Source organism: Neofelis nebulosa, chromosome 5 (assembly GCF_028018385.1).
Source record: "Neofelis nebulosa isolate mNeoNeb1 chromosome 5, mNeoNeb1.pri, whole genome shotgun sequence".
NCBI classification, from domain to species: Eukaryota; Metazoa; Chordata; class Mammalia; order Carnivora; family Felidae; genus Neofelis; species Neofelis nebulosa.
In genome coordinates, this window is record NC_080786.1 from 90,330,638 (window position 1) to 90,353,943 (window position 23,306).

The window sequence follows — 23,306 nt, forward strand, 5'->3', positions numbered from 1 at the left end:
AGATAATGGGAGAGGTATGGGAGGGTATGTATGAAGCTGCTACTGGTGCTTATCCCCATGGAAGCGTGTGGTATTTGGGGGAGAATAAAAGGGAACTTCTCCTTTTTACTCTCTATACTTCAATGTGTGCTTATATATCACTTCTGTGACTCTTGAAATAAAAGGGAAGGTATAATAAACATAACATGTGGGACACTTGGGTAGCTCAGTCAGTTGAACATCTGACTCTTGATTTTGGCTCAGGTCATGACCCCAGCATCATGGGATTGAGCCCTACATGGGGCCCTGTGCTGAGCATGGAGCCTGCTTAAGGTTCCCTCTGCTCCTCTTCCCTGCTCATGCTCACTGTCTCTCTTTCAAAAATAAAAAAATAAATAAAAATAAAAAATAAATGTAACACGTAATACAATATAATAGGAAACAGAGAAAAATAAGATTAAAACATTTTGTGAAAAAAGAAGAAAATAGGCAGCTTAGATAGATTACCTTGTGACTTAAAATGATGTACAGAATTTTACATCTGCTGTTAAAAAAGAAAAAGGAAAGGGACACCTGGATGGGCTCAATTGATTGAGTGCCTGACTCTTGATTTCTGCTCAGGTCATGATCTCAAGGTTGTTAGGCTTCAAGCTGGGTGTGGAGCCTGCTTAAGATTCTTTCTCTCTCTCTCTCTCTCTCCCTCTCCCCCTACTCTCAAAAAAAAAAAAAGAACAAAAAATAAAAAAGGAACAATAACAGTAAACCTACAAGATAACCAAGTATAGCACAAATGTATCATTTCTACTATGTATACAAATAGATTCATTAATTTTATCAAAATAAAAAGGTATAGTGATGGTTAACATTTTAAAAAACAAAATTCAGCAACCTGTTGCCTATAAAAGACAAGCTTATTGAAGGACAAACCAGCCTGCCGTGACCAAGCATACAAGAAAAACAGGACCTCCCAGTTACAGCATAAGATAAAGTTGATAGCAGAGCAGAAGCCAAAGGGAAACTGGCAGAGTTCACAGTTTGTCATGCAGGAGGAACATGGCAGACATGTTGGTGGAATTAGTTGATGGGTAAATGATTATCATAGAAAAGCTGGCAGAAATGTTACAGAAGTAAAATTAGAATTGTACTTAAGAAGTGTCACGGTATATGTAAAAGAACACTGGAGACAAGAAATTTGGGTACTGAGACTTTACCTTAAGTGTTTTCCCAGTTTTAAGTTCAGTGAGGCTTCAGCATTTCATTATCAGATGACAAAAATAAAACAGATTGGGTGCCTGGGTAGTCCAGTTGGTTGAGCATCTGACTTTGGCTTAGGTCATGCTCTTGCGATTCATGAGTTTGAGCTCCACTCCACTTTCGATTCTCTGTCCCCCTCTCACTTTCTGTCCCCTGCTTCCATGCTCTTAAAAAAAAAAAAAAGAAAGCAAGTAACGAATTGATAAATTATAGAGGTTAGTATAGTAAGAAAGGTAAAATTAAGTGACAAAGAGAAGATAATGGTAATTAAGGAAATTTCACCTGTTTTCTCCTTTAAAAATGACATAAAAGGGTTTTGAAAACAAGTTTAGATTGGAGTCTTTTAGGGAGTCCAATAAATACCCCCTTTTTCTTGCTTATGTTCTGAACATCGGGAAATAACTCAAAGGAATTGAATCAGGATCCTAAAAACTTTATTAGCAATAAAGGCCTGATAGTAGCTGTAAGACAGGTAAACTTGTCTTACTGCATGTAGTGCATTTGTTTATTGTTGTAGTCAATTTTTGGCAAATTTCTAGTATTTGTAGTCAAGGATGTCCTATTTCAAACAGTGAAATGTGAACATACAATTGCTAAAATAAACATATACTGTAAGTGTATTAGAAAATCAATTCCCATAAGCAGATACTGAGGAAGCTGAGAGTCTCCGGGTCTCCTGCTGCACCTGTTGATACCAGAAAGCATTTAGCTTTTATAAGACCCTATCAGGATCATGTAGATCTATTGGGAAGAATATGGATTTTATGATGGAGGCTGTGTGTTAGTGTGCAAGCTAAATGATTTGCTAACTGAACTCCAGAATTAGATCACCACCCACCCTATCCTAGGCAGCAGCGGCCCTGGGTGGTGAGGAGTAAATAGAGAACTTGAAGTTCTTTGTGAAAACCCCAGGGTAGAGCTGAGTCGAGCATTCCCCGCCTATTCTTCCCAAATTTACTGCTCAGATGAGTCATTCTTCCTTTCCTGGGGTGAAGTGATTAGCAGGTGGAGAGAGAGCAGAAATATTTGGGGAGATAACCCTTCTCATAGAAGTCAGAAGAGATGAAAAGGTGTTTCCCTCTAGTCATAAGTTCTATATATTCATTTTAGAAAAAAAAAAAACAGGTAAGCATAAAGAAGAAAATGGATGGAATCAATGTTTTAAGAAAATGGAATCATACATACATATGGTATGATGATTTTCAAAACTAACCAGATACTGGTAAACATAACTCAGATTAGTTCTGGACCTCTCCACAGTAACATGAATGTGGTAGACATTTCTTGGGGAGCTGCCCTGCTCAGGAGATTTTGTCCTCACTGGAAATTCTCCCAGTTCTATGGCTATACCTCTGTTTCTTGATAGCAATGAAATCTCTACTGCCTCTCAGGCCATGACTGGCTGATCCAGGGGTATACACCTGGCCCACACTACACTCGCCAGATTTTTCTTCTCCCAAGAATTTGGAATTTTGAGTTGAAAGATATTGGGGCCCACTGTAGCCTAGTCCCATTAAATCTATGAGCTACAGCTGAGGTCTCCAAAGGTGCCTCAGTTCTGATTCCTCTTGAGATTTGCTAAACTTTATTGTGAGCAAATTTTGATTGCCATAGTCAGTAGAGTTGTGACTAGATGTTTTACAACACCTGAGGGAGTCCAACTCCATAAAGATTTTTCTTGCATTTATCCTGACTTTTGTATATCCCCCAGGCTAACCACTCTGTAAATATAAATTGATAGTTTTGTAGTACATATTGATACTAAAATATCCTCATGAGAAATTAAGCAAAAAGCTTATTAAGTTAGAAGAAGGTCGTTGTCTTAATTTTCTATTGCTGCTTCAAAGTCCAGATCTCATGGGCACCTGGGTGGCTCAGTTAGTTAAGTGTCTGTCTTTGGCTCAGGTCATGATCTCCCGGTTTATGAGTTTGAGCCCCACATCAAGCTCTCTGCTGTTAGCGCAGAGCCTGCTTCAGATCCTCTGCCTCCCTCTCTCTCTCTGCCCCTCCTCGTTTTCTCTCTCTCTCTCTCTTTCAAAAATAAACATTTAAAAAATAAAGAAAGATCTCATAAACTTAGCAGCTTGCTTTTAAAATAACACTCATTTATTAACTCATGGTTCTGTAAGCCAAAAGCTGGACTTGGCTGGGTTGTCCACACAGAGTCTCATAAGACTTAAATTAAGGTGTGGGTCAGGCTGGCTCTAATCTCTGGGATCTAGGGAAGAATCTGCTAATAAGCTCATTCAGCTTGTTGGCAGAATCCAGTTCTTGTGGTTGAAGGTCTGGCATCCAGCTTCCCTTGCTGTCAGCTGGAGGTCAGCTGGAGGTCACTTCCTGCTTCTGCCACCAGCTTTGCTTTTAAAGGGCTCACTTTGTTGGATCAGGTCTATCCATATAATCTCCATATTTTAGAATCAATGGATTTGGGACTTTAATTACATTTGTAAAAGTACCTAGATTAGTGTTTGGATAACCACCAAATAGGAATCATGGGGAATCATCTTTAGAATTTTGTCTACCACAGTTGATACAAAAAGTGAACCTGAGTGAAATAAAGCTATCATCACAAAATAATAGAGTAATTTGTTCACTCTGCCCATTGTACTCTGTAAGTATTAACACCATTTCCAACTTGCTTATTTAGTTGAAAAGGCTTTCAGTGCGATAGTGTTGTTATTGCAAAAGCAATGAAATGGACTGAAATTATGTAACAGGATTTGAGATTCCTGTTCAGACTTCAGTTATTAAGTTAGTGAAGGTACGTGAAATACAGGGATCTCCTTGGATTTTTAAAATATAACTATTTTAATATTTCTTATTAATTGTCTTTTGGGGATTACCATAGTTTTTCAGTTATATCCTCAAAGTATCCAATCTGTTATACAATTGCTTTATTGCCTTTTGCATTATTGGTTTATTTGTTTTTATCTAATCCATCTCTGCCTTGTTGCACCATTCAAAGAATGTGGACATAAGGATAGGCTTTCTGTGATACTTTCTTCCTACCTTATCTCATGACATAACCTAGAGGGTTATTTTGACACCACATTTACAAATGAATAAGACCTGGCTCATTTGTGATGATGCTGTACTTTCTTTTTTTTTCTTTTGATGTTTTTACTTTGGCTGTTATTTATCTTGGTGAATATTCTAACTTCAGTTAAGATTACTTCTCTATGTCCATTACTATATTAATACTATTTTTTATTCTAGTGTTGGTCTGTATCTCTGCTTTTTTATTGTTCTGTGCTAGTTCAAAGTGCTTTCTGATATTCTTACTTTTATTTTATTTTTTAAACACTTATTTATTTTGAGAGATAGAGAGAGACTGAGCATGAGCCGGGGAGGGGCAGAGAGAGAGGTAGACACAGAATCCGAAGCAGGCTCCACTCTGAGCCATCAGCACAGAGCCCAACGTGGGGCTTGAACCCACGAACTGGGAGATTATGACCTGAGCCAAAGTCAGATGCTTAACCGACTGAGCCACCCAGGTGCCCCTGATATTCTTATTTTTAAATCCAAACTTATTTATCATAAATTGTCTCATACATCTGACTGCTTCATTATGTACCCAAACATTTGTATACTGAAATACATTTTTTAAAAAGTAAATTACTTTCTATTTCATCTTTGCATATCAGTTAGAACATCGTACTTTTTAAAAATGTTTGGGTGGATAAATGATATCATCTGTGAATTTCATTTCAGGATAGAAGAGGTATTATAAAATATATGTGATTAAAAAGGGGAGATAGAGTCTACTAGGACTAAGACTTGTATTCTGTCACACAAAGAAAACGTGATAGCCCTTAAGCACTCTACAGTTGATGCTTACACAACACAGAGGTTGGGGCACCAACCTCCTATGCAGTTGAAAATCCATGTATAACTTTTGACTCCCCAAAAACTTAACTCCTAATAGCCTACTATTGGCCAGAAGCTTTACCAATAACATAAACAGTTGATAAATCATAAGGAAGAGAAAATGCAGTTATTGTACAGTACATTAGTAGAGTGAGGCACCACACCTCTCCTCATCCCCACCCAAAGTTAGCAAAGCTGGATCCTGGAGTCATACCCGTTCTGTGCTCCTCTTCCCAGGAATGTAGGAAACCTCATTCTAAGCACAGTTCAGGGGAAGTCCGAGAACTGGCAAAGGCAGAGCACTTTTAGACCTTCTCTGTAGGTCACTTGCTTCGCCTGACCCCCCTTTACATAGTTCTAATACAGTTTCTGCTTGTGGGAAATGCTGGCAAGCCAAGAGAGGCCAGTTCCCCTTGGGTATTGGTTCCCAGCCTTAGAGAGTTTTCAGCACCGTGGACAGCGCCCCTCCCTGCTTTTTCTCTCTGCAACCTAGGTTTCTGCCTGATGCTATCCTGCACCCAGAGTTCTTCTGGAACTCCAGGTTATCATTCTGTGGTCCTTGGACCACTCTGGCCAGTGACTGGCCCTGCCACTTTGTTGAGAATCCCTCCCCAGAGCTGGTTCCTTTGCGTCTCTCAGTTGAAGACTTCAATGAACCCAGCTTCCCCAACGTGGGCGGTATGGTAAGGAGTGCCAGGAGCAGGCGAGAGCCCTACTGTCCCAGCTTTCTCCATATGTTTCTTCCACCTTCTCTTCACTTCTAGATATTTGGCAACCTCTATCTTTTTAATCACTATATAAAATATGTGTTTATTGAAAAAAATCTGAGTGTAAGTGGACCCATGCAGTTCAAACTATTGTTGTGTAAGGATCAACTGTATATCCTTTGCTGTAATGTCCAATTGTTAATCAGCTGCCTGGATGGGTGCCTTACCACATACGTGGATAGGTTTTCTATTTATGCACTGTCATTTGTCTTGTCTCAGCATGCTCTTTATTCATGTCTTTCATTCCTCATTTAAATCTATAGACATCTTAGTTTTCCTCAACTTTGCAGCAGGAGGTCCAGTTTATCTTGTCATATTCACACATTTGAGATTCTTAGCAGTGTTTTCTTTTGAAAAAGATTATAAGATTTGCAGTGTAATAATGCTTTTCTTGTCAATTATCAACAAATTTGTGAAGCTTGATTTTTTTTAATCCAAGCCTCCTTCACTCCCCCCCACCCCAATTTAGTGAAATAACAGTTTTTGAGTATATGGTCTTATATTTTAGATGAGCTAAGTCTTGTCAAGTTATAACTTCAGCAGATATCTTCTAACTAATGTGCAATAAAATAATATGATAGAAAAATCAGTAGAGTAGAAATAGAGCCTAGATTCTGGACCCTGGTTACTACTTTGGGCAATTTGAACAGCTTTTCTTAGCCTTGATTTTCTCATCTGTAAGTAGAGATAACTGTCCTATCTGCCAGGGTTGTTGTTAGGACCAAATAATAAACTGCTACAGAAATGTGAATTCTAAAGTGTACTACAATAGCTGATAGGTCTTATCATCCAGAAAAGCTTTGATCATTAAATAATATTATGGATGGGTGCAGATTACATTTTTATTATTATATAAGTTTCAGGTATATAGCTTTACAATTCAATATCTGTATACACTACAAAGTGGTCACCATAAGTCTAGTTCCCAACCATACCATTGACCCCCTTCACACCTTTCACCCACCCCGTAGCCCCCTTCCCCTCTGGTAACCATTAGTCTGTTCTCTGTGAGCTGTTTTTGTTTTATTTTGTTCACTTGTTTTGTTGTTTTTTACATATGAGTGAAATCATATGATATTTGTCTTTCTCTATCTGACTTATTTTGTTGAGCATAATGCCCTCAAGGTCTATCCATGTTGTAGCAAATGGCAAGATTCATTCTTTTTTATGGCTGAGTAGTATGCCATTTTATAAATATGCCACATCTTCTTTATCCATTCAGCTGTTAATGGACACTTAGGTTGTTTTCATATCTTGGCTATTATAAATAATGCTACAGTGAACATAGGGGTGCATGTATCTTTTTGAATTAGTGTTTTTGTATTCTTCGCATAAATATGAAGTGGATTTATCCTTTTTTTTTTTTTTTTTTTTTTAATTTTTTTTTCAACGTTTTTTATTTATTTTTGGGACAGAGAGAGACAGAGCATGAACGGGGGAGGGTCAGAGAGAGAGGGAGACACAGAATCGGAAACAGGCTCCAGGCTCCGAGCCATCAGCCCAGAGCCTGACGCGGGGCTCGAACTCACGGACCGCGAGATCGTGACCTGGCTGAAGTCGGACGCTTAACCGACTGCGCCACCCAGGTGCCCCTATCCTTTTTTTTCTCATTTATTTCTTTATTTTGTGGGGGAGTGAGCATTCTTGTCTTTTTCCTGTTCTTAAGAGGAAAAGTTTTTGGGGTGCCTGGGTGGCTCAGTTGGTTAAGCATCCGACTTCAGCTCGGGTCATGATCTCGCAGTTCTTGAGTTTGAGCCCCACATCGGGCTCTGTGCTGACAGCTCAGAGTCTGGAGCCTGCTTCAGATTCTGTGTCTCCTTCTTTCTCTGCCCCTCCCCTGCTCGTGCTTGCTCTCTCTCTCTCAAAAAATAAATACACATTAAAAAAATTTAAGAGGAAAAGCTTTCAACTATTCACTCCTGAATACAAGAAAAAAAAATATGTTAGCTGTAGAATTGTCATTTATGCCCTTTATTATGTTGAGGTACATTCCCTCTGTACCTACTTTGTTGAGAGTTTTTATCATAAATGGATGTTGAATTTTGTTGAGTGCTCTTTTTTTTTTTTTTTGCATCTATTGAGATGATCATATGATTTTTATTTTTCACTGTGTTGATGTAATGTATCATATTGATTTGCAGCTGTTGAACCATCCTTGCATCCCAAGAATAAATCTCATTGGATCATGGTGTATGATCCTTTTAATGCATTGTTGGATTTAGCTTGCTAAAATTTGTTGAGGATTTTACATCTATTTTTATCAAGGATATTGGCCTGGTAATTTCTTTTGTGTGTGTGATGTCCTTGTCTGATTTTGGTGTTGGTGGTGCTGGCCTCATAAAATACATTTGGAAGCTTTTCTTTCTCCTGTTTTTTGGAAGAGTTTGAAAAGGACAGGTATTAAGTCTTCTTTGAATGGTAGAATTTGCCAGTGAGGCCACCTGGTCCTGGACTTTTGTTTGTTGGGAGGTTTTTGATTACTGTTTCAGTCTCCTTGCTAGTTATCAATCTATTCTGATTTTCTGTTTCTTCATGTTTCAGTCTTGGCAGATTACATGTTTCTAGGAATTTACCCATTTCTTCTAGGTTGTTATTTCTTGGTCTCAATTGTAACTTCTCTTTCATTTCTGATTTTATGTATTTGAGCCCTCTCTTCTGTTTTTCTTGCTTGGTTTAGCTAAGGGTTTGTTGATTTTCTCTTTTCAAAGAGCCAGCTCTTGCTTTCATTGTTTTTTTGTTTTGTTTTGTTTTTATTATGCTTTGAATCTCTATTTCATTTATTTCCACTCTGATCTTATTATTTTCTTCCTTCTAATTTGAGCCTTTGTTTGTTCTTCTTTTTCTAGTTCCTTTAGGTGCAAAGTTAGATTGCTTATTTGAGGTGTTTTGTTTCTTGACGTAGTCCTGTTTTGCTCTGAACTTCCCTCTTAGAACCACTTCTGCTGCATCCCGTAGATTTTGATGTGGTGGATTTTTGTGTTCATTTGTCTCTAGGTATTTTATTTCTCCTTCGGTTTCTTGGATGAACTATTGACTGCTCAGGAGCATGCTGCTTAATCTCCATATTTTTGTGGGTTTTTTTTCCCTTGTAATTAATTTCTAGTTTCATACCATTGTGGTCAGAAAAAATGGTTATAATATGATGTCAGTCTTTTTCATTTTATCGAGACTTGCTTTTTGGCCCAGCATGTGATCTGTCCTAGAGAATGTTCCATGTGCAATGGAGAAGAATGTGTTTTCTGCTGCTTTGGGATGGAATGTTCTGTATATATCTATTAAGTCCATCAGGTCTAATGTGTTGTTTAAGGCTAGTGTTTCCTAATTGATTTTTTGTCTGGATGATCTATCTATTGATGAAAGTAGGGTATTAAAATCTCCTACTGTTACTGTGTTTATGATTTCAGGTCCTCCCTTTAGGTCTGTTAATATTTGTTTTATATGTTTTGGCAGTCCTATGTTGGGTGCATATGTATTTATAAATGTTATATTTTCTTGCTGGATTGACTCCTGTGTCATTATATAATGCTCTTCTTTGTCTTTTATTATAGTCTTTGTATTGAAGTCCATTTTATCTGATAGGGGGATAGGTATTCCAGCTTTCTTTTCATTTCCATTTGCATGGCATATCTTTTTCTAACCCTTCCCTTTCACTCTGTTTCTTTATTTCTGAAGTGAGTCTCGTAGGCAGCATATAGATGGGTCTCATTTTTTTATATATTTAGCCATTCTGTGTCTTTAGATTGGTGAATTTAGTCCATTTATATTTAAAGTAATTATTAATAAGTAATAACTTATTGCCATTTTGTTAATTGTTTTCTGGCTATCTTTGTAATTCCTCTCTGTTCCTTCTCTTTTTCTCTTTTCTTGTGGTGTGATGGCTTTCTTTAGTGTTAGGTTTAAATTCCTTTCTCATTTTCTTTTGTATATTTACTCTAAATTTTTTCCTTGTTGTTACTTTGAGGTTCACACAAAATATTCTGTGTAAATAGCAGCCTGTTTTAATTTGATAGCAACTTAATTTTAAACACAATTCAAAGCTTTACCTTTTTACTCTTCTCCCCCACATTTATATTTTTGATGATACATTTTGTATCTTTTTCTTCTATGCGTCCCTTAATTCATTATTGTAACTTCAGTTAAGTTTACTACTTTGTCTTTTAACATTAATGCTTGCTTTATAAGTGATTGATTCACTACCTTGTTTATGTATTTACCTTTTCCAGTGAGAATTTTACTTTCATATGTTTTCTTACTAATTAGTGTCAATTTTCTTCAGCTTAAAGAAGTCCCTTTAGTATTTCTTGTAGGGCTGGTTTATTGGTGATGAATATTTTTAGCTGTTACTTACATGGAAAGCTCATAATCTGTTCTTCAATTCTGAATGAAAACTTTGCTAGGCAGAGAATTTGAGATGGAAGTTTTTAGCTTTCAGCACTTTATATATGCCTTCTGGCATGTAAAGTTTCTACCGAAAAATTTGATAATTGCCTTGTAGGGTTTCCCTTGTACATAACAAGTTGTTTTTCTCTTGTTGCTTTTAGGATTCTCTCTTAATCCTTAGCTTTTACCATTTTAACTATAATGTATCTTGGTGTGGATCTCTTTGGGGATACCTTATTTGAAACTCTGGGAATCCTGGACCTGGGTGTTCAGTTCCTTTCCCAGATTAGGGAAATTTTCAGCCATTATTTTTTCAAATAATTTTCTTGCCCTTTCTCTCTGTTCTCCTTCTGAGAGCCCTACAATGTGAATGTTATCCCACTTGATGTTGTCTTAAAGGTCCCTTAAGTGTCTTCACTTTTCTTAATTTTTTCCTTTTTTTTTTTAAACCACATTTGTAAAGGTGCTATGTAACCTGGAAAAAGTGTTAATTATTATAAGATATTTTGGAAGTAGCCAGATAAAGTGTCAGAGCATAGAGACATGTCTGCTAATGTTTTTTTTTTTCTTGAATTTACATTCTCAGAACTGTTTCTAAAATTAGAATTCTAATTAATTTCCTATCTTCTCTTCTTTTTTCAAAAGACTGTTTTCAGGTATGTTCTCCTTAATTTTTTGTTCCTTAAAAAATGATTGTGGGGACACCTGGGTGGCTCAGTTGGTTAAACATCCAACTTCACCCCAGGTCATGAGCTCATGGCTTGGGGGTTCGAGCCCCACATCAGGCTCTGTGCTGATAGCTCAGAGCCTGGAGCCTGCTACAGATTCTGTGTCTCTATTTCTCTCTGCCCCTCTCCTGTGCGTGCGCTTTCTCTCTCTTTCTCTCTCTCTCTCTCTCAAAAATAAACATTAAAAAAATTTTTTTTTAAATGATTGTGGTTGGGGCGCCTGGGTGGCTCAGTCGGTTAAGCGTCTGACTTCGGCTCAGGTCACGATCTCGCGGTCCGTGAGTTTGAGCCTCGCGTCAGGCTCTGGGCTGATGGCTCAGAGCCTGGAGCCTGTTTCCGATTCTGTGTCTCCCTCTCTCTCTGCCCCTCCCCCGTTCATGCTCTGTCTCTCTCTGTCTCAAAAATAAATAAACGTTAAAAAAAAAAAAATTTAAATGATTGTGGTAGTTTTTGGTATTTAGTTAAAAAATGGGCAGTTAACAAATTAAACAGCTATATCAATTCCCTCCCCTTTTAAAATTGTGGATATTTTTTTAGGCCTTGTGATTAAGGTGTCTGGGAGCCAATACATTATAATTCTTTGATTCAGATTGGAGTTTGGGGAATTTTTCTCCCTTCTACTGCCTACTCCCATTACCAAGCCCCACCACTTCTTTATCAGTAATTCGCAGCTACATTCTTTCTTTCCTGTGTTCTCAACTCTCATACTGTGCAGGTCATTATTATACCACACTTAAATAACTGCTGCAGCTCCTTTGCTATTCATTCTGCCCTTGATTCCTTTGTGCTCCAAACCTTCCAGAGCTTCTTAACATTTATCCATTGCATCACCTTTTTCTTTCAATGTTTACTATTGAAGTATAGTTGATATATACGATTATATTAACTTCAGGTGCATAAAATAGTTATTCAACAATTTTATGTATTATTTAGTTCTCACCTCAATGAATCTGGTTACCATCTCTTACCATACAACTTTTTTTTTTTTTTTTAAACCAACTAGGGAGATACCTTTGGGCTTTTCTTTCTTTCTTTCTCTAAAGTAGCTTTATTCAAGTATTGTTAACATACAATATTATATTAGTTTCAAGTGTACAACATAATATTTCAGCAGTTCTATTCATTACACTCATCATAAGTGTACTCTTAAATCCCCATCACCTATTTCACTCATCTCCCCTGGCCATCTTCCCCTCTGGTAACCACCAGTTTGTTTTCTATAGTTAACAGTCTGGTTTTTTGTTTTTGTCTCTTTTTTTCTTTGTTTTGTTTCTTAAATACCACATATGAGTGAAATCATATGGTATTTGTCTTTCTCTGACTGACTTCACTTAATATAATACTCTCTAGATCCGTCCATGTCATTGCAAATGGCAAGGTTTCATTCTTTTTTTATGGCTGGGTAATATTCTACTGTGTATATATAAAACGTCTTTATCCATTCATCTATCAACGGACACTTAAGTTGCTTCCATATCTTGGCTACTGTAAATAATGCAGAAATAAACACAGGGGGTACATATATTTTTTTGAATTAGTGTTTTCGTATCCTTTGGATAATTCCCAGTAGTGGAATTACTGGATCATATGGTGATTCTATTGTGTTTTTAACTTTTTGAGGAACCTCCATACTGTTTTCCACAGTGGCTGCATGAGCTTACCTTCATACCAACAGTGCACAAGGGGTTCTATTTGCTCAGTCTCCCCGCCAATACATGTTATTTCTTGTCCTTTTGATTCTAGCCATTCTGACAGATGTGAAGGGATATCTCACTGTGGTTTTGATTTGCATTTTCCTGATGATTAGTGATGTTGAGCATCTTATTCTGTGTGTTGGCCACCTGTGTATCTTCTCTGGAAAAACGTCTCTTCATCTCCTCTGCCCATTTTTAATTGAATCATTTGGGGTTTTTTGGTATTAAGTTGTATAAGCTTTTTATATATTTTGGATATTAACCCCTTATCAGATACATCATTTGCGAATAAATATCTTTTCCTAGTCAGTGGGTTGTCTTTTTATTTTGTTGACCATTTGCTTCTCAGGGCAAAAGATTTTTATTTTGGTGTAGTCCCAATAGTTTAATTTTGCTTTTGTTTTCCTTACCAAAGAAGGCATATCTAGAGAAATCTTTCTACCACACATGTCAGAGAGATTACAGCCTATGTTTTCTTCTAGGAATTTTATGGTTTCAGGTGTCACATTTAGGTCTTTAATCCATTTTGAATTTATTCTTGTGTATGGTGTAAGAAAGTGATGCAGTTTCATTCTTTTGTATGTAGATGTCCAGTTTTCCCAGCACCTGTTTTGAAGAGACTTTTTCACACTGTATATTCTTGCTTCTTTTGTCATCGGTTATACCATACAACATTATTACAGTATCACCTTGACTATGTTCCCTATGCTGTACTTTTCATCCCCATGACTTAATTTATTTTATAACTGGAAATTTATACTTCTTAATCTCCTTTATCTGTTTCACTTATCTTAATTTTTTTTTTTTTTTCATTTTGCTGTTGTCTGGGTAAGTTCCCTTGCTTTGTCTTCCAGCTTGCTGATTCATTCTTCTACTTCGTCCAGTCTTCTGTTGAATCTTTCTAGTGTATTTTTCAAACTTCTGTTTGATACTTTCTTATACCTTCTGTCTCTTTGTTGAACTTCTTACTCTGTTCAACCATTCTTCTGCTGAGTTCACTGAACATCTGTATGATAATTTCTTTGAACTTTTCATCAGGTTGATTGCTTATCTGTGTTTTGTTTAGTTCTTACCCTGAGATTTTGGCATGTTCTTTTTGGATACATAGTCTGTTTCCTCATTTTGCCTAACTCTTTGTGTTTGTTTCTATGTATTAGGAAAGTCACCTACCTCTCCCAGTCTTGAATGAGTGGCTTTACATAGAAGATGCACTATTGGGCCCAGAAACACAGTCTCCCAATCACTAGAACCAGGTGTTCAAGGAGTGTCCCCTGTGTGGGCTGTGTTGTCCTTCTGTTGTGGCAGGGCCCAGGGCTGTGGTATGTTGGTGGGCTGGGCTGGCACTTGGTTGGGCTGCAGGTTGTGTCCACAACTGCTGCAGTGTGTCTGTGGGCAGGGTTCTGTGCTGGCTGTGTTTACTGTCACTAGTATGTTAGAGGATTCCAAAATGGTGCCTACCAGTGCCCATATTAGTAAGGCAGACTTGAATCGCAAAAATTCCTCCTACCAGTGTTTGTTTCCAGGGAAAGTTCCTGCCGTTTTAGGTTAGCAAATGATTCTTCTTTACCTATGGTCCATGTACTATTCAAGTTGGTATTTTTGTGCTGGTTTCTGGGTTGAGTGAGTCTGCATATCAGCCCTTTAAGAGCAGATTTTCTATTCCCTGCAGTTTCATAGTCTTCCTGAAGGTGATCCCTGTTGATTTTCAGAGCCTAGTGTTTTGAGGGCTCATCACTCCTATTCAAGATCTAAGGATTTGGTGCCAGATATAGACCTCAGGTATTTTGATCCTCTGGGAAAAAGTCTGTTCCTTTAATGTCCCTCCCAGTTATGATCACCATAGCTAGGGTTTGTTTCATTCCCTAGCAAGTCTGTGTTTCTGCCCCCTCTTTCCCATCTTGATGCTATCCTTTTATCCTTTATTGTGGAGGCTCTGTTCATTGAACTTTCAGGTCCTTTTCAGAAGGAATTATTCCACATTTAGTTTTAGATTTGTTGTGTCCATGGAAGAGGTACATTTAGGATCTTGCTACACCACCATCTTGAACCCAGCTCCTCAGATTACTTCTTTACCACAACCATCACCAGGGTTAAAGCAATGCCACATACAGGATGAATAGGAAGGCAATTTAGAATGACCAAATTGGCCACTTGGATGGCCACTGAGATGGAAAAGAGATAGCAATCACACCCAAAGCACTGGAAATAAAAACCCTGAAGGCAGATGCCACAAGTATTAGCAGGACTTGGAAATCAATAGGACTTGTAGGTGAGGGAAAGGAAAATAGCTGAATTTGGGAGACTGAGAAGTTGATGATCAAGAGGCATAGCAGTCGTGAAGGAAGAAAAGCATGAGTTTCTTGAAGAGGCATGCCATGTTTGAGCCACTGCTGGTGCACCTAGATGGAGGGGTGCAAAGGCAGTTTGCAATGTGGGCTTGGAGCATAAAGAGATCAAGGGTAGCAGATTGGACTGGGAATATGCCTGTAATGAGGTCACCAAATGAGACAAGATGGAGTCTGAGTTTGGAGCTTTGTAGGTTGAATGAATGTCTGCAATGAAGGGCCTGCTGGATAAGAAGAGCCAAAAAAGGCTCTTCTAACCCTGTATTCTATAGTCTGACAGTTCTGTTCTGTAGAATGTGGGACATGGAAGATGTACATCTACTGTTTTTACAAGTTCATGTATTAAAAAAGAGATCCTTGACATCTGGTAGACTACTGGGTCAGATATACTCCTTACAAAATTTTCCACAGATACAGAAACTAAAAATGAACAAACAAAAATAAATAAGAATTTACATTTTGTTAAATAGCCAGGTTTAAAAATGGAATGTTTATTTTTCAAATTCAATACTGAAAGGCTAGTTTATATAAACTATATTGTTATTGATCTTTACTAATTCTTTTCTCTCCCTTTTTTGTCTCTAGATTTTACATTGTGCAGTAGGTAAGTATGGAATTTTTCCCCTACTATGCAGTGGATTTTGCTTTTTTTTTTTTTTTTGAAGTCATAAATAATAGGTCGGTTTGATTATTACTGAATATTGGAAAAACTAAACTATTTAATCATTGTATATAAAATTGCTTACACTGGTATGGCTCTTGGTTTCTGAAATGATAGGTACTATTTAGATGTTATCACTGAACAATTTACTAAATGTCACAAGTATTTCACTCTGTCAGTCTTGTTTCACGGGTGACAGAAACACTAGCATATTTATTAAAATGTGACTTGGAGTCCTGGTTCCGGACTATGTAGAAAGCCCTCTTTATGACCACTTAAATATTATATTTTCTTTCTTTATGTTTAAAATGGAGTACCAGGTATATTGCCTGTGTCCCAAATGAATATTGAATGTGTGTGAGAGAGATTGGAAAAATATAAATATAAAGTTATATAAATGTAAGGGATTTCTATGAAAAGCAGATACAGTGTGTTTTCTTTTGCGGGGGAGGAGAGGGTCATCAAATTCTGGTTTGGAACTGAGGTATAACTTCTTGTCTGGGGTGGATTACACCCCTCTAAATAGAAATGAATTTTGAGGGGCGCCTGGGTGGCGCAGTTGGTTAAGTGTCCGACTTCAGCCAGGTCACGATCTCGCGGTCTGTGAGTTCGAGCCCCGCGTCAGGCTCTGGGCTGATGGCTCGGAGCCTGGAGCCTGTTCCCGATTCTGTGTCTCCCTCTCTCTCTGCCCCTCCCCCGTTCATGCTCTGTCTCTCTCTGTCCCAAAAATAAATAAAAAACGTTGAAAAAAAAAAAATTAAAAAAAAAAAAAAAAAAGAAATGAATTTTGGAAAGTTGACAGATTCTGTAGAGTAAGCCCATAGTTGTTGCTGTGCATCTGGATTTGTCTCTGAAAGGGAGGGAGGATTTGCAGTTGACCTCGGAAAGTGCCACAGGTCTGAAAACTCAAGAACCATGGATCCAGATTCACAAATTAAGTGGGTACCTGCTATATTCTGGGCACTGCACTTGGCACTGTGGAGTTTAGAGATGAGGAGACTTGGTTCAAAAGGACACATAAGTGGAGGCCCCTGGGTGGCTCAGTCGATAAAGCATCTGACTTTGGCTCAGGTCATGATCTCACTGTCCATGAGTTTGAGCCCCATGTCGGGCTCTGTGCTGACAGCTCAGAGCCTGGAGCCTGCCTTGGATTCTGTGTCTCCCTCTCTCTGTTCCTCCCCAACTTGCTTGTGTGCGCTCTCTCTCTCTCAAAAATAAATAAAAATAAACTTTAAAAAATAAAAAGGACACACAAGTGGACACACAGCAAGCTATCTACCTTAGGTCTTGCACGGTGACTCTGATATCTGGCTCCATTACTTTTAAGGAAGACAAAGCATCTTCATTGTAAAGAGTTGCACCTCAGCTAATTTCCCGCTAGGACAGAGGTTTACAGTCAGGAGTTTGTCCCAATGATTTGCAGAATTTTGTGTGCATGTGTCTATATTTATTTTAGGGGCAGCTGGATAGAATATATAGCTTTCATTAGATTCCCACAGGAATGTGTGATCCCCAAAAAGTTAAGAAATACTGCTTTATCAAGTATTGCTTGCTAAACCTTTGAGCAAGAGATTTGAAAGGGGCTCTTTCAGGGGGGTCTCATCTGTCACATGATCTGCTTTCTCAGAAGTTGTAGGACCTGGGCCATGTCACATAGCCAGTAAATGGGTTTTAGCTGATATGTAATTTCACACACATTTCCTTTTTAATACTTTATCTACAATTTTGAGATGAAAAATTTTGCCCCTTCTTAGATGGTTGAATGAAGTTTAAGCATAAGCTTGTAGATGAGGGGCCACATTTGGCCCGAGAGAGTTCTGGAATCACTTTAGGCCTTTCCCACATGATTGAACCCTGTGCCCCATTCTCCCCATTCTCTTAACCTTCAGCTGCCCCTGTACAAAGCTCTTAGATGCATGTTTTCTAAGCATGTGTGCTACACTTTAATTATTATTATTTCACTGTATTTTAATGCCCCAGTTCCCTTTATCTTACAATGTATTTTCATACCTGTTTATAATAAAGTTCTATCCTTAGAAATAAAGTTTCTGACCAGTATATTTATTCGCACCAAGAACATTACTGAATGCCTGGCAGGTGGTGGGTGCCAGACAGTGGATTGGACAGTGAGAGTAGAATGTGAGCAGGCACCAGCTTGGGTTCAGGAAACCCACAGTCAGATGGGCAGCCTTCTGAGCTCCGCTGGTCGGATGCACTCTGCAGACTAGTGTTCACGCTACACTCTGTTCTGATGGTTTGTGGACAAGTGTCCCCAGGGCCTAGCGTGGTACTTGACACATCGTAGATACTTAAAAATACCTTCCTAATTCAGGGTGCTTGGGTGGTTCAGTCAGTCAAGTGCCCTACTTCACTCAGCTCAGGTCATGATCTCACGGTTTGTGGGTTCGAGCCCTGCATCAGGCTCTGTGCTGGCAGCTGAGAGCCTGGAGCCTGCTTTGGATTGATTCTGTGTCTCCCTCTCTGCCCCTCCGCCCCTCCCCCGCTCTGTATTTCTCTCTCTCAAAAATAAACATTAGGGGCGCCTGGGTGGCGCAGTCGGTTGAGTGTCCGACTTCAGCCAGGTCACGATCTCGCGGTCCGTGAGTTCGAGCCCCGCGTCGGGCTCTGGGCTGATGGCTCGGAGCCTGGAGCCTGTTTCCGATTCTGTGTCTCCCTCTCTCTCTGCCCCTCCCCCGTTCATGCTCTGTCTCTCTCTGTCCCAAAAATAAAAAATAAAAAAGTTGAAAAAAAAAAATAAAATAAACATTAAAAAAAATTAAAAAGAAAAAATTCCTTCTTCATTCCTCAAGGACCTTGCTCTGTCAGTGATTCTGTCTCCTGCATCCTCATTCTTTGTCATCTACCTTTTCCTTCTCAGCTCGCAAAATGCTCAGGGGTGCGCCATTCTAAAAATAAACTTAACCTTTGACCCTGCATTTCTCCCTTATCACTACTTAATTCCTCTCTGTCCCTTTTACCATATTTTTTTTAATGTTTATTTATTTATTTAGAGAGAGAGAACTAGAGCAAGCAAACAGGGGAGGTGCAGAGAGAGAGAGAGAGAGATTGAGAGCCCAAGCAGAGAGAGATTGAGAGAGCAGAGAGAGAGAGAGATTGAGAGAGCCCAAGCAGGCTCCACACTGTCAGTGCAGAGTGTGATGCAGGGCCGATCTCCGTAACCTGGTAGTCATCAGATTTTATCATTTCTGTTTCCTGAATATTTCTCAGATTGTCCTGTTTTTCATCACTGTTCAGGGCATCGGTGTGTCTCATCTGGACTCCCTTTTGGATCTCCCTGAACTTCTAGGCTTGCAATATTAACAGTAATAATAAGAGCTACCCTTCATTGAGCATTTACTATGTTCCAGTGCTTTAGACTCATTACCTCATTTACTTCCCTTTTTACAGGTGACAAGACTGAAGCTTAGAAGGTTTTCAATCTTGCCAAAGTTCACAGTTAATAAGCCCTAGAGCCAGAAGTTGAACCTTTGGCTGTGTGACTCTAAGCCCATGCACAGCCCTTGAGGGAATTAGTTAAAAGATAATTCTGAGCCTGTGGCTTCCTTGCTTAAAACTGTTCACTGGTTTAAACTTCTTCATGATTTGGAGCCTGCCCACCCAGCCTTCCCTGTGCCCTGCCTCTCACTCCATGCTTCAGCCACCCTGGCCTTTTTGTGGGTCTCCCCACTGCTTCTTGCCTCTGGTCTGTGGCCAGGCCTTGCTTTCTGGAATGAGCAGCCCACCCCCTCCGGCTGGCAGCTCTTCGCCGCTTTTCCTCCAGTAAACTTTCCTACCAGCCACTGGCTACATTAGGTACCTTTCCTCACTTCTCTGTAATAGCCGACACCTCGCTGTTGTTGTACCTTCTGTGTATTATGGTCTGTCACTGTACCTGTATCCCCCACCAGCACCACTGAGTCTTTGAGAAATGAGAACTGTTTCTTACTGATTTCTGTATCCCGCCACCTCACAATACAGGCCGTCTAGTGGAAGCTCAGTGAACATTTGATCATACTCTTACCAAATTCCGGTGACATTTTCCAAAAATGGTTTCAAAATGTGTTCAGTTCTTTTAGAAAATAAATAATAATAAATAAGCTGTTTCTGGCATTAATCTAAAGGCAGTCCTTTTTTTTCACTCCTACAATTTAAGTTTAGTTTTAGAATGCTGGTTCTTTTCTTGTGGCTTTGTAAAACTTTTCACTCTGAGAATTTCGTCTTTTACAACTTGTTTTGGAGCCTTGAGATATTTTTAGATTACATTTAGATACCTTTAGATACATGGAAAGTCTGGACCTGAGTCAGTCTTGGGTTGTTTATCGGCTGTGTGACTTCCAGGAAGTAACTCCATCTCTGCATCTTTATTTCCTCATCAGTTAAAGGGGGATGATACCCATCTTGTAGGGTTGTTGTGCAAACGAAAGGGGACATGCATGAGAAATACTTAGCATGATGTCTAAAACATGGTAATACTGAAAACTGCCCAGCCCCAAATGGGAGCTATTGTTATTAACTAAAACAACAGTAATGTCATAGAATGTTAGAAGTTTCTGTCCCTGATGTAAGGTTGAATATCTGTATAATTCTTCCATATTCCTAGTTTTCTTAAATTATAGTTTCTGTGTAAGTGAGTGCTTCAGGACTGTTTATTTTCAGTATGGGTTGGAGCTGCTTCTGATTCATGGTTGTGACAATGCAACGTGGCAAAAACAGCCTCCAGAAACAATAAACTAAAATTCTGTATGAGGGGCTTGTTTCTGAGAAGTCAAGCCTTCTATCTGTGCAGAAGTGTTCCCACGCCCCAGTTATTTCCAAGTAGGTTGTTTGTTCTCCATTGATAGTGTAAAGATAGGAGTTCTTTTTGAGGTTGGGGGGAATGATTTTGAACACGTATTGGGAATGTATTTCTTTTTTTAAGTAAAATATAATTGACATATAACGTATTTGTTTCAGGTGTACAACACAGCAATTCGATATATGTATGCATTGCAAAATGATGACCACAATAAGTTTATTAGTTAATGTCCCTCACCTCACATAGTTAAATTTTTTTTTCTTGTGATGGGAACTTTTCAGATTACTCTCTTAGTAACTTTGATAAAAAATATAGTGTTAATTATAGTCACCATGCTGTACATTACATTCCTGGGACTTCTTTATCTTAGAGCTGGAAGTTCATACCTTTTGACCTCTTTCACTGATTTCCCCCACCCCCAGCCTCTGGCACCCACCAATCTGTTCTCTGTATCTGTGAGTTTGGTTTTGTTTTTTGTTTTTTTTCCCTCAGATTCCATGTATGTGTGAAACAATGCAGTATTTGCTTTTCTCTGGGACAAGATGTAAATGCTGTGGTTGCAGCCCTCAACCCAAGATTTGTAGTGCTTTATGTTTATGCAATACTTTTCTTTTTGGAAATGAGAATTAAAAAAAACAAACAACCACTTTGAGACTTACCTTTCACAAGACTGCCAAGAAGGGTTCTGATTTCTTTATTCATGTGGTATATAGTTTGTACTGAAAGAAGGCATTACCTGTTTTCCTGTATTGTGTTGCAAATTAGGTTGTGGAAGAGTTATATGGGACATGGGTGGCTGTCAGCTAACTACGGAGTATGGTTCTCCCTCTTTGTTGGGATGGAAAGTAGAGGTAGAGGGACTGGAGCTGAAGATACTCTTGGTAAGATGCGGCATTGTGCATTTGGTGAACCTTCATGTTGAAAATTATACCGTCAATATAAATAGCTTTGGAAGTTCTCTTGATTGAAAAGTGTAGAACAGGAGCTCAATCATAGCCCAGAGGGTACTATGTCTAAAGTTTAGTATTAGCACTTTGATAGACAAGGACAGAACCCCTTTTCCTGAAATATTCTGTATTTCTGGTTTCAAATACTTGTTCTATGTGCCGGCTTGCCCTCTTCTTTCAAACTAATGGTACGTTTTCTTTACTTATTTTTAAAAAGTGAATTTTAAGAAATTTGCATTTGCCTTAATATTAGTAGGTAGCATGTGGCTTGAAAACCGATTCTACTAGGTAACAAATGGTGCCAGGGAGGAAGAGGAGCAGCTGTTAGGGAGATGAGCACCAGAAGACCACATCTCCTGCCAGAAATCTTTTCCCTTCCACCAATTAGAGTGAACTAGCTCCTCTCCAAACCGTTAACGCTATTGTCCCCCACTTTAAGCTAACAGTCATTTACAGTGCAGTATTGTGAAGGAACTGTCATCACATATTATTAAAACCAGGCCCAGGACCCTCCAAATTGTAGTGTAAGAGAACTCCGGAAGGAAGCATCCCGGAGGGAAGGGGTAATTCCTCTGGATTCACTTACCTGATTCTGTTTCCACCCCTGTACCTGCCCAGTCCTCAGGGGTATGGCTTTGGACAAAAACTGCTTTCTCTAGTTCCACTTAGGTTAGTTGACATTTTTTGAATGAACTTTACCAAATAGGAAGAGCAGAAAGGGAATGAGTATCAAACTACAAACAGTATAAAAATAGCCATATTTCCAAAGTACAAACTTTGGATTCTGAGACCTCCTCCTCCCCCGCCTTTGTTACTGGGAGCTGACACAGCTTCACATGGACCTCGTTGACTCTCTTCCACCCTGTTCCTAGTGTGCTCAACCCCCTCACAAAAATGAATAAAAAATGTTTCAGATTGAGATTCAGGTGTTTTTTTTGTTTGTTTTTTTGTTTGTTTTTTTTGTCTGGGGGGCCTGCTTAGTGGTGCTAATGGCTGAGGGAAGAAGGAGCCCTTTGAGGTGGGATAATGGACTTAACCTTTCCCATCAGGCTATCCTGTCTCCCCTGCCCAGAGGCTTCCAAGGCTCCCACTGGAGAGCGTGCAGGGGGAGGGTTAGAGACTTGGGCAGGAAGTTGCCAAAGTCAATCTTCACATTTTTGCAATTCTGCCTTTGTCATTTATTAAGTACAGTCATTTCCCAGTGTCTGACAACCAGAGCTCTGTGAAGACTGACCATGGTCAAACCGTAGTCTTTCCCAAATCAGTCAAGCCCTTCACACCAACCAGGCTCAGTCTCCTGCCTTGGCTCTTCGTTCATTGTGTTGCCTCCTGATCAAATTTTGCGTCCTCCCTTCAGACACGAAGCCAAGAGGAAGGACAGATAGTTTTAGCACCTGCATCTTCTGCTCCTGGCACCCAAAGCTAAAGCACTTGTTCTCTGAATAAACTTTGTGTTTTCACACCTCCATAATTTGTACGTACAGTCTCTTTTGCCTGGAACACCCAGCTCTGTCAGTTGTTTCTTGCTCCGTGTGAATGTACTGAGATGAAGGGAAGGGAGAAATAAATAGAGCATGCTCATTAGGAGCCCCAAGTGCCTGAGCAGGGAAGGTTGGAGACTTACCCAGAGCTCATGTGTACCGCCTGGCGCCTGGCCAGCAGTCAGTAAGCTGTAGCAGTATCTCCATTGGTGACTAGTGGGAAAACTTCAATTCTGAGAGTTTCTGTTTCCAGTCAGAATTCAGAAGGGAAAGCCATGAAGAGAGCCTAGATGGGGAATTTTACCCTCTGCCATCCTTGTAGGAGCAGCTAGGGGGTTGGTTTGCACGCAGAACTGTTACTGAGTTATTTAAAGTGTCTTCTCTATGAGATACTGTACCGTCCAGTCC

The 23,306-nt window shown here is 39.2% G+C and overlaps 1 protein-coding gene across 2 annotated transcripts in view; it reads left to right on the forward strand.

Moving 5' to 3' along the window:
- Positions 1-23,306, forward strand: part of HACD2 (3-hydroxyacyl-CoA dehydratase 2) — a 103,329-nt gene that overhangs the window by 10,707 nt on the left and 69,316 nt on the right. For both annotated transcript variants that reach the window (XM_058731159.1, XM_058731158.1), the window contains exon 3: positions 15,600-15,618. In XM_058731159.1, coding sequence (XP_058587142.1) covers positions 15,600-15,618 — 19 coding nt within the window. The remainder of the gene's footprint in view (positions 1-15,599; positions 15,619-23,306) is intronic.